The sequence below is a fragment of the Argopecten irradians genome, chromosome 4 (assembly GCF_041381155.1).
Source record: "Argopecten irradians isolate NY chromosome 4, Ai_NY, whole genome shotgun sequence".
NCBI classification, from domain to species: domain Eukaryota; kingdom Metazoa; phylum Mollusca; class Bivalvia; order Pectinida; family Pectinidae; genus Argopecten; species Argopecten irradians.
In genome coordinates this window covers 41,397,106-41,409,436 of record NC_091137.1, presented here as the reverse complement: position 1 = coordinate 41,409,436, position 12,331 = coordinate 41,397,106, and the positions used below count along the sequence as shown (strand labels likewise).

Sequence of the window (12,331 nt, the reverse complement as noted above, 5' to 3'; positions counted from 1 at the left end):
ACAGTGTATATAACACACATTGACCAAAACTGTGATTTGTTATCATATTTGGTCAAATAATTTCCTAAGGCATAAACATAATGGCTAGACAAGTTGAAGATGCAATGACTGCAGTCACCTTTTTGTCATTTATGTGAGTAACTATCTAATGTGAAATGTTAGTATTGGCGTAGTTGAGTTCTCCGGCGATCCTTTGTGGATTTTATATGACAAAATGCTTAAAAAAATATTGACAGCAGTAAACTGCGACATGTGTCCTTCGCGGCCATTTTATTATCAATACTAACCAACACTGAAAATGACCTGTCTGAATATTAAAAGAAACAAACAATAAACGTTATTGTACATGAAAGAAAAACATTGTAATTTAAATGTCTATTGAATAAAATTGTTTTGGTTTCAAAAGAAAATGTGAATCAAAATGTGTCAGTTATCTATGATTCTATAACAAATGGTCCATGAAAAAAGTTCGATACATCGAGAACTTCGATTCATAAAACTTCGATTCATACATGGGTTAGTTAGTAATGTTATATAGTGAAGAAATTCGGGACCAGACAAAAAGTTCGATACAGCGAGAAATTCGATTCATCGAAGTTCAAATCATCGAGGTTTGACTGTACATACTAGAATGTGAATATAGGACTAAAGCTTTGTTCGTCTTTTAATAACATATAAAACATATTTTTGTGTTCATTTGCATAGTATATTCATCTTTCATCTACACGCTATTTAAGGTTCTAGATACAGTGTAAACTTGTGATATTTTATATGTCAGTTTTTAGGGATACTGGAACATAACTTACTTGATAAAACGTGTGTATGCATCAGGCCTAACCTTGTAGGTAGTGCTGATGACGCGAGGTTGATGTGTTGTTTTTAAATATGGCAAAATATGCAAAACGTGACAGTACACTTCAGTTTAGTAAGTCTATAGGGTTCGGTGTATATATATATTTCTGTTACCAAATAATTGTTCCATTATGTTTACTAGTATCTATAGCATACCAGGAGCGCTGGATTGACCGGATTCGACTTTACAAATGCATACACGGCGAGTCCTTTTTGACATTGTCATACAAATGGTGGCTATAGATTATAACATGCACAGATGGCAAATTTTATTCAAATCACATTGTGTAAACATACCGTGACAATGCAATGTATTCTCATTCAGTCAACCCGGATAGAAACATTATCACCTGTTTTATTTAGTCACATGTGTGAAAGCTTCTATATATGTCAATAAGCATGTATACGAAAACGCTAAATTTAAACACACCAAAGAGTAACCATCCCATTTTGTTTTAAAAAAAATGCCAAACTTACGGTAGTATAAAATGGAGCGAAGATTAAAACATGTTGTATGAGTGAGAAATGATGGATTTCTTTTGTTATTATTATTTTGAAGAAAAATTACCCCACTGTTTACGACAAACATACTTTTAAACTGTTTGACTGATAAAGATTACACAAGAATTTCAGGATTTGAAGATTTAATAGTACACTGAATATGATAAACTACCAATTACTTGAAATTCAGAATAAATTCAAAGTGCAGTCTGATCCAATGTAGCCCACTAAAGGATTATTACACAAAGAAAACAAATCACCAATTTTGTTGAGACTGATTAATGACGCTGAAAACAATAGTGCCGTGACCTAATATTACGATACATAATCACATTTCAAATGATATTGGGAGTAATTTATACGATGGCCGAAAACGGACTGACAGAATTGTGTTACTAGTAACACGTTTTCGTCAGCAAAATATGTACGTACAAATTTTGTGTCAAAAACCTATAGTTATAGGGATGCTATAGTAGTACGTTTTCGTCAACAAAATTTGTACGTACATATTTTGTTGACGAAAACCTGTTGTTATGATAGTAGTAGATTTGGCTGTACACGAAATGTGTACATGACAAAAACGTGTAGTTTAGAAATCTGCTGAATCCATATACCAATTAACATTCCTTTTTTCTGTGATTGATTCTTACACGGTCATATGGTGACTTTACCTGATAAGGGCATCAAAACCAAAACGCGATGTTTACTTCACTGCAATGAGTCATGATACACAACGTATAAGACGTTCTCAGTAATAACCCATTTAGACTTATTGTAGTGCTATTCTTAGAACTATAGCGGTCAAGATTAAATTGAGCCTCCCCCCCCCTTTTTTTCCTACCTGATTTATACACAAAAAAGATCATGATATATGCAGGTTTACTACTACGGGTGGTATATCTAGTTTTTACCATACGAATATGGCGGATTCGCAGTTGCAGGGATGTAATAAACTATGAATGGATAAGTATTTGATAATATGGTAACTATAGCAATCCGGGTTACCTTCAGAATTAAGTTTGAATATGTATTTAACCTCATGCATTTGAAAACAACAATACAATGAAAGGAAACTTAAAACTGTTTTGACCTTTCAAAGCCTTTATCAAGTGAAGTCAGCATATGACCGTGTAACGATCAATCACAGAAAAAAGGAATGTTAATTGGTATACGGATTCAGTAGATTTCTAAACTACACGTTTTTGTCATGTACACATTTCGTGTACAGCCAAATCTACTACTATCATAACAACAGGTTTTCGTCAACAAAATATGTACGTACAAATTTTGTTGACGAAAACGTACTACTATAGCATCCCTATAACTATAGGTTTTTGACACAAAATTTGTACGTACATATTTTGCTGACGAAAACGTGTTACTAGTAACACAATTCTGTCAGTCCGTTTTCGGCCATCGTAAATTTATGTACCACGTACATGACACCCCATAACGTTTGTGCGGTATATGTATCCACAGTGGTAGTAGAACGTAACGTTTTGTAACCTTCCCACTGAATTGATGTTAGTGTAGGTTATCACCATTTAGCGTGACTCCATCACCAATAGAAACGTACAATAGCCCTGCAGACAAACATTCGCAAGTATCAAGTGCATGGTCTCATTTAGAACTATATTTGGACGCAACGTATCTACGGCAAGATAGATGTCGCAGTGATTTTTTCTCAGAAAACGAATGCAAACATAAGGATACTCTGGAAATAATATTACAGCCGTTGTCGACACCTTGAAGGACCTCGAGGTACTACCAAGGATAACGAGGATGAAATCCTACCCGTCACTTTAAAAATGTAAATACTGACGACAGACGAGTTAGTAATCCAACTGCTTAGATACGGAGCAATGCACAAGGGCAATAACATTTAGATGCTGCAAAATTTATACGCTACGTTATAAACAGTCTGATCATGAGACCATCTGTATTAACTCAGCTTTAAAGAATTAGGATAAGAATATCAAGATAATAAGTGTAAGTTTTGTTATTGGGTCATTTACCTCTTTGCATAGAACTCTGAACATGAAATAAAGATAAAAGAAACCATACAGATATCACAATGATACGTGTAGTTAATGTTATTTGGCTTCTATGAACTCAATGCACTATTACCCTCTTGAGTAATCTACATCGAAAACATAAATAAAAGAAATTATATATAAAACTTAAAATTTTAAGGCATAAAAATGGTGAAAATTACATAACATACCAATGTAATGTATTTTAATGAAATGTATATTTGTTTATGTTAATGCATACGTGTATAGTCTGTCTTGTAACTATATATACACACCCAATACCCTATCAGTAAGCTAGTTATTTAGCTAAAGCAGACGACAGATGAAGACTATATGATCAGAGCCAGAGGGTCAATAAGTGGGTCGACAGCGACGGATCATAAGATGACTTCAGAAAGTGCTTGGTATCATCGTGGAAGGTAAGCGTTATAAATCATGTATTCTCGGATACAATATTCTTCTGCTAAGCCTTTACGAACTTTTCCTTGTGTAGGAACTACTGAATGGTTCGATGTAATAACCTTCCAATGGCACGATCTTATAACGTATCATGGGTGTGTGTCCCATCATCATTAGATATGGTAAGGTACGTCTGTTTGTTTGTGTTTGAGTTTCTCGAGTTGACATCAATTTCTAACCCAGAAATACTCCCTCGATGGTATGATTACAAAAGCAGAAGTGTTCGGTGATAATTATTCTTGTGCGATTGTTTCCAGACGATCCTAGTGGATTGAACTGAACAGTTTGTAGGGCAAGTGTCGTTTTTTTACTATAACACCCCTATAGCTACTTACCTGGAGCATACTGTACCAAACGCCCGCTAAACGCCTGTATTGGGTTGCCATATACATCTCTAATCTTTCACTTACATTTGTATTTTCTTTTTTACTATAATGCCTGAATTTGTTGATGGAATTCAGACAAAAATGTACCATAATATACCATGAAGTCAATTCAACCATGGCAGAAGACAAACAACAGTAATTTAAAAGAAACTCAATTCTCGGTGGTGGTTTACCTCATCTTGCACAGACGATATGCAGTATAATTTCTATTGTTGTCTTTTTTTTCTCTTTTAGAGATACCCTCGAGACTGCCCAGTTCAAAGTGATCTATGTCTCCCCTCGGAGTGGCTTGATTCTATTCCGTGGAATCCCACATGCCTACTTGGATAGAACAGGTACCTTTGCTTGCTGAGTAGAATCATTTATATCATCATTTCTGTATCTTGAATCCTGTTGGGGAGAGGATTAATCTTACTTAAGTTCTATTGACATATCATTCCTATTCTTTTCCAGGACATCTAGGAGTATGGTCGGTTTCCCGATTCTTTACGCATGCAGCTTCCTTAGCTATACAGAACGGGTACTTTGACCATAAAAATATAGATACAGCTTCGACACGTGCTTTTGTCGTAGGTCAAGGTCTAAGACTATCTTCTAATCTTTATCATGACATTTCAAACATATTGTCGTCAAATCTTCACGTGGAAAGTCGCGCTGCGGCTATAGGGCGCACCTCTATGACCAATCTGTTCATCTTGTCATGCGCAGATACCAAACAGGAACTTGCCCGATGCGTGACCACTCTGGTCTTGACGAGTACGAGCACAAAACGCCCAACTCCTCTACCAGATTGGTTTCAAGAAAAGTACGCAAATGAAAGTGGTGCCAAATTGGACCTTTTACAAGATGGAGTCAAAACAAAACGAGAATACCAGAACGTACCTGAAGAATGCTTTCGTATGGAAATGAAGACAAGACATAGTGATACAGACTTCAACAATCACGTAAACCAGACAAATTACTTCCAGTTTTGTATGGAGGGTGCGGGAGAAGCGGCGCTCTCCCAATACTATAGAAACTTTACATCAGATATACTCCGACATCCTGTTCTAGAGTCGGATATTATATATCTCGGAGAATCCCGTGCCTGCGAGGATTTGACGGTTTCGACATGGCAAGATAAAGAGAACGAACTAGTCATACATTTTTCTATCTATAACAAATCTTCATCTAAATGTGTTGCTGTCGCTTCAATTAAGTTTGATACTCGATCAAGGAGACCGCCAACAAGTTCAAATTTATAAATGTGTAAAGCATGACCTTCATACAAATACTGTTACTAACTTATGCTCGCGTACGAATACATTTTGCGGATTTTGCGAACTATAAGACGTAGAGAAAATACATCTTGCAAATACGGACAAAACAAAGGCCAAAACGTTCAGATTGCGAAATTAAACCGCAAAAACGCCCTTACTAGGTATAAAACACGAAAATACCTCGAAAATACCTACAAGAAATGATGCCTTTACTCACATTATGTTAAAAATTAAAGACAAAATTGTCTATACTGAGCTTGTTTTGAGCTATTGTAAATCAGGGATGCGTTTTACAATTTTAAGAAAATTTTGACGTTTTTATTATATTTTTATATAAATTTTAGAAACAGAAAAGAAAAGGAAAAGAAGACAGGTTTTTATAAAATTGATAGAATTAGTTATGTTCAATTGCATCAAAGATGAGATTGATAGGCATACAGAATATAATTATATTTACCGGAGGTATTGCGTTAAAATAGGGACTTGCAATGAAACAACACTTTATTTTTGATTTTTGACATATTGACACATTAATGAAATAAATTTTCGAAGAAAATCATTAAATTTAAATAACTTAATTGTGTTATTTACTAAACCAGTGTAGCTGGTATCATAGTGATATGATGGTTACTATAGTGATGTTGTTGATGATGATGATGATGATAGGAGGAGGAAAACAAGGAAGGGGAGGTGAAGGGGGAAATATTAAATAATATTATATAAGTTTACATAAGTGAATGAATGTCATGTCCTATTTCGTATTGTATAATTTATGTATGAAATATGGAAAATAAAAATAAAACATAGAAAAAAAGGTTTATTAACTAGTATACCTTATGGTCTTTCTTCTGTCGCTCGCCATTATTATCGGCCAACGAGAGGCAGAAACGTATTGAATCCTTAACATGTATATATATTACCACACATTAACCAAAGCTGTTTATAATCGTTGGTCCTGTGAATTCCATCAGACATAACGACCAGACATTTTAAAGATGCAATGACTGTGATATTTGTAAAGTCTGCAGTCACTTTTTTTTTCATTAATGTAGGTGACTCATGTGAAATCTGAATATGGTCCCGATTGAGTTCTTCTCTCAAACAATCCATCGTGGATTTTATGAGAAAGTACTAAAAGAAAATATTGACAACAGATAACTTTGACATGTCTTCTTTATAGCATTTCAATATCAATACTAACTAGCACTTCAAACATGACCTGTCTGAATTTTCGAGAGAGAAAAAAAACATTAATGTGCATTGCTGATCGGATTACTGTTAACCACTTTGTTTTCGTGAGACACAAATTTTCGAGTATTAACAAAAGAATTTCACAAGAGAGCTCGAGCGCGAATTCAAATGCTTCGGCGAATAACTGTACAGTATTTATAAAGTTGTATTTATAAAATCCTTGATCGCGAATTTTTGTACTCGCCAATATGTTAAAAAATAATGAAGACGCGAAATATTGTATACGGGGATATGAAGTGGTTTATTGAACAATGAATATCAAAATTCATATTATTTACTCGAACTGGTATTTCCATACATAAAAGTGATACTGTAACAATCGCTAAGTTCCCATATTCATTTGTTCACTTTACCTCATTCACCTCTGTTAATCCATAATGAACTGTTCCAGCTTTAGAACACGGAGAGTTCAAATGTATTTCGGGGATAAATGAGTTAAAAATCCATTCATCGATATCGACCGCTTGAATATAACCTACTTCACCTTTCGCTTTGAAGATATCGTGTTACGTGATTGTCAGTAGTCCTTTCAGTATTTCAATAATTTGTGGTATAGGTTATGTTGCAATACGTTTCACACATGAGCGTATGTAAGTTATGGGAAGTTATATAGTAACTCACCAGTAATAGCCCGGGAGTTCAGCTAACAATGCGTTAAACCTCGCAGTGATCGCAATCGATTTAAATAGCCCGGCTTAACCGATATATGGTTAATCTCAGAAATAAAGTGCATAGTGAGCTTAAGCACACATAAAATTTTTAAATAAATTCGAGAAATTAAAAAAAAATAAGGAAACGATATCCCACATTTTTTTCCCCATTTATTTACATGCATATATACATATGCACGAATGCAAAAAGACATTTGTTGTTTTCAACACTAACCGTTAAACAATTCTTGTAGCCCTGGTTCACGTATGCTTGTTACCCTGACCTTTGACCCGACACTGAAGTATTGACATGCAGTGGTATTTAGTGTATTAGTGTGTCTATATGTGTTAGTATATATACTTATCTAGTCCTATAACAGTAGCCTGACTAGCACCTGGACTTTAACAGCATTCTGTTGGGTCCGAGTGTTTACAGTTTTAGTGTGTATTCGTGTCCCAACCTGGAACAACATGGCAGCGGCGGCAAACCACATATAGGTAATTATACTGAAGTATGTGCTCGACTGTCAATATACACACAAATATATTTACATATTTATATTATACTGTTACATAATTCATAAATGGAAAGCATTCAATAGTGTGCCATGTGTTAACAATAATTTAATAGTGACAATTTCGTTGTGTTTCGAGAAATGTTTGTAAAGATATTGTCAATAATTTGGTAACAATTTAGATGAATGCTGTCCTTGTAAACTAACCCTTGGTTGCGATTGTGACGTTTTGGAAGTTGGATCTAGCCAGTCTGATAACAGATATCTAAAGTCACACTAACTCTATATAGTATATATTTTATCAGATAAAATATGAGCACAGGTACCATGTGAGGTTATATCCGCACACTAACAGATTATAGTCGCGACGACAAGTCAGTACCATTATAGCCCAATAACATGGAACTAATCTCGTTTACAGCATGGTAATGGTGTGGCCTTCTCCAAGTGAATGGGCAGTGTAGTCAGCTCAAACACATGGCACTCGGGTGTCGGTAAGTATGCAATACTCACATCGGGTGTCGGTAAGTATGCAATACTCACGTCGGGTGTCGGTAAGTATGCAATACTCACATCGGGCGTCGGTAAGTATGCAATACTCACATCGGGTGTCGGTAAGTATGCAATACTCACATCGGGCGTCGGTAAGTATGCAATACTCACATCGGGTGTCGGTAAGTATGCAATACTCACATCGGGTGTCGGTAAGTATGCAATACTCACATTGGGTGTCGGTAAGTACGAAATTTGATACCTCGCGGGTTTTTCTTATAAAGCATAGTTTATCTACATCAAATTCCGCTAATAACTTCTTAACAGTAAATCGCTAAACTTATATCCCGGGAAATATAACAACTATACAGTTTACATAATACATATGTCTGGTTTGTGAGGAGAAGTTCCATAGCTCCTGGAGAAAAAATATCACTGATGAGACCTATTCCGTCTTTGCATATTACAGAGTTAGCTTCCTTGCGGGTAGGTATCAATTGTTACGTCATTATTTTGTGAGCGCAATTCACGTCCTTTTCATGACGTTACGCTCGAAAACACATGACGTCACAATCAATACCTACCTGCAAGGGCAGATAACTATGTAATATGCAAATACGGAATAAAGTAAGTGCCATAGCATCAAAACTGTCCCATGATCGGTATGATCACGTGGTTTAGTGTTATATAAGACAAGAGATGAGAGGAGGAGAAAGACACTAAATAAGCATCATTACAATAGCGATGTTATCAAGTCTTCTATACCAAAGCATGGTCAGTTTAGTCGAAGTAGAAGAGAAGAAGGATTAATGATAACGTCAATCAAATCTCTTCCAACAATTAAATCAAGATCCAGTTTCATGAACATTTCTTAAAAGGGAATTCCTTAGCTGAAAATTTCCTGTAGGAAAGTATTATAGACGTTAAGGAAAGCACCTTAAGTAAAGGACACTTCCTTAGAATCTGTAATGTTTTTCTATGGAGAATTATAAGTTAAAGATTCCCTTTAACAAGACATTTTCATGGAAACAGGTCTATTAATTCAATATTATTTTACTGAAGATGCCGGTGGTGATGAGGCTCCCGCTCCCTGGATGTCCACAACAATTCGCTCTGACAAAACCTGGAACGATTATCTGGTCGTCAAGGCAACAAGATTCAGGAGGATTAACAATAACACTGTAGTCAACCAATCAAAAAGTAGGTTAAGGAAAAGTCAAGCTGTATCCGTTAAATTTTCGAGGGAAGGGGCACATGACTCTTCGTTTTCCTTTTCTGTAAAGATTATTAATGTTGTTCAAATTCCTTATTCTACAGAGGAAAGAACTGAACAATAATTGCACTAGACTGTCTCTTTTGTGAATGTTCTGCTTCTTCAAGCTTTATCATTTTGTATACATCAATGAAAGGCAATGTCATCTTGCAACATTGACTTTATAGATCATCATAAAATAATCGCTTTCTCTGAAGGCGAAATACATGCTGTTAAATTTTCCTTTCATGAGGATTCCTTTAAGAAAAAACATTCACGAATGGAAAAAAAATATTAGAGAGTAGAAAAGACATGCTTTAACTGTTTATATTTGTCTCTCACAGACCCAGAGACAACCTACGGTATAAAATGGAGTCGAGGATTCCGGAAAGGTCAGCACATCTTTGAGATAGGTTTCCCCACGTGGATGAGAGGCAAACATGCCAGTGTAGGGATTGCAACTGAGCACGCACCAATTTACCTACACAAAAGTGTTGCCCTTGTTGGAGAAACAAAAGATTCGTGGGGCATTGACCTTGTGACGTCACGAACCGTTCATAATGGAAAGGAAATATCAAAGTTTCCTTCGGGTCGATGGAAAATGCCCGACAGATTTTACATGTATATTGACATCCCCGAGCGGAAGTTGCTATTTGGAGCTGATGAGATATTCTTTGGAAGTGCCTTTTCCGATATGGACATTGAAGGCCAAACTTTGTATCCAATGGTATCGGCTACGTCACCAGGGGCAGCTGTTACCGTGGTGTATAGGGGTAAAGGTAGGCAGGTGGAATTGATAGATGATATTAAGGGCATTTGGTGGCATGGCCGTTTGGTAAGCGATTACAAATGAAATCCAGATTATCAAACAATATCCGTAAATCGCAAGTTAGAAACGTGTTGAAGTTGTTCCAATGCAAGAAATGGACATAATACGAGATGAATGCTAAGAGAGTCTAGTTAAAGAAACCAATGACACAAGTTTTGAGAATGAAAAAGACGTGATTCTAATATCTTAATTTAGAAAATAAAATCAGAAAAAATGTTTCTTTTAAAAGTGACTTTTAATTTTGGATGAATAAAGTTAGCGTCACAAGCCGGAGGTTACATTGACTTTAGGCGATTTAAAACAATCCATACCTATTGTTATCTATTGTTATTGTTATTAAATAAAGGCATAAACCCGTCAAGCACCGTCAGTATATTAACATGATGTCTATATTAACTCCCATTCAACACCTTTTTGAATATCATTTCATATACTGATTACAACTTTGCCATGTCCCTTTATATTTGCAGGTATCATCGTGACGGGGCCTATCCGGAAGACGAGGTGATGTCTTGTCCTTCTGCTTCACCGTCTCATCCATGTCTCAGAACGTCATTTCAAATACATAACTTAATTTCTCTTATTTGTCCAATGTCCTATCCGTGCTCATCCTCAATCATCCAGAGTTCCGATCACTTACGATCTCTACACCCCTGGGCTATCTCATAGTAAAATTTGAGGCAGCTCAGCGGAAAACATATGAACCAATCACAGGCATGTAAAGATTTCCTTTGAAGACTACACGGAGAGAGCGACGCCCAACATCAAAGTCACACAGCCAACCACAATGTACCGTTATACGGCTCTTTTGGTGTACATCAAACGCTTATAAAATCACTTGTTCTGTTCTGTTGCTTCCAATTATGCGTATCGAAAAATCAATGTCAATATGTCAATTCCATATTTCATATGTCATAAATCTTAAATCACAAGAAAAGACAGAAGTAGTATACGTCCCTAATACAATCATTAATAACAATGGATAAGAAGATACACATTAACAATATCCTTATCAAGCACTGACTTTATTACATTGTATTTCAATTTATTATTTCCATTTTCGTATACTCTTGTGTTAATATCGCGAATCTCTTAACATATAACGATGCTCTCTGTAATATATTTATTTTTCCTAAATAAAATACGAAAACTTTGAGATGTGATTTTGTTGATTGTTTTGGTTTCATCGGTCAGTAGTATTCTTCAGTGAGATTACGCTATGAGGTAAAAGTGTTTGGACAATATTTTCCATGAATCGTAATTAATAGTCCTTAAACGCACATGATACAAATTACACCGCAGCACTCAAGAAAGAATGTCTTAATCACTGTGAACAGCAATGGAAATGCAGAACCATTCCTGGACCAATTCAAATCTGTCAAAAGGATACCGGTAACTACTAGATACCAACTATTATCGAAACAAAACATCAGCATTAATGAAAACGGAAATGAAAACCTTGTAGGAGAACTTTTGGTCCACTCGACAAAGACATGTTTCTGCCATTACATAAATCTCTCATTCGGCCACAGTTAGAATATGGAATGCTACTACAGTTTGGAGTCCATTGCTTCTTAAGGATATTCAGCAGCTAGAAAATGTCCAACGTCGGGCCACCAAAACTAGCAAAAGGACTTTCCGACTTACCCTATTCAAACCGATTACGTCAACCTGGATTGCGAACCCTATAGAGTACAGACGTAAAAGAGCTGATGTTTTACAAGTATTCAGAATTATTAATGAAATTGACATAACCAGTGATAGAGGCCGAAGCATGCTGACCAAACAAGATCATTACAGAACAAGGGGACACAATAAAAGATTACTGAAACCTCATACGAGGCTTAACATT

General features: G+C 35.8%; 2 protein-coding genes across 3 annotated transcripts; both read left to right on the top strand.

The window, feature by feature from the left end:
* The first annotated feature begins 3,513 nt into the window (after positions 1-3,513).
* LOC138321692 (uncharacterized) lies at positions 3,514-6,290 on the top strand. The gene is made up of 3 exons (XM_069265583.1): positions 3,514-3,805; positions 4,466-4,566; positions 4,685-6,290. The coding sequence occupies exons 1-3, from the start codon at positions 3,720-3,722 to the stop codon at positions 5,473-5,475; spliced, it is 978 nt and encodes a 325-aa protein (XP_069121684.1). The 5' UTR covers positions 3,514-3,719; the 3' UTR covers positions 5,476-6,290.
* A 1,319-nt stretch (positions 6,291-7,609) lies between these two features.
* LOC138321694 (SPRY domain-containing SOCS box protein 2-like) lies at positions 7,610-11,637 on the top strand. Of its 2 annotated transcripts, none has more exons than XM_069265587.1 (5): positions 7,610-7,903; positions 8,328-8,400; positions 9,461-9,598; positions 9,995-10,429; positions 10,950-11,637. In XM_069265587.1, exons 2-5 carry the CDS (start codon positions 8,358-8,360, stop codon positions 10,985-10,987), a joined length of 654 nt encoding a protein of 217 aa, XP_069121688.1. In that variant the 5' UTR covers positions 7,610-7,903; positions 8,328-8,357; the 3' UTR covers positions 10,988-11,637. The 2 variants fall into 2 exon arrangements, with proteins under 2 accessions (XP_069121688.1, XP_069121687.1); XM_069265586.1 differs by having other exon boundaries at positions 7,612-7,889.
* Positions 11,638-12,331: the final 694 nt, after the last annotated feature.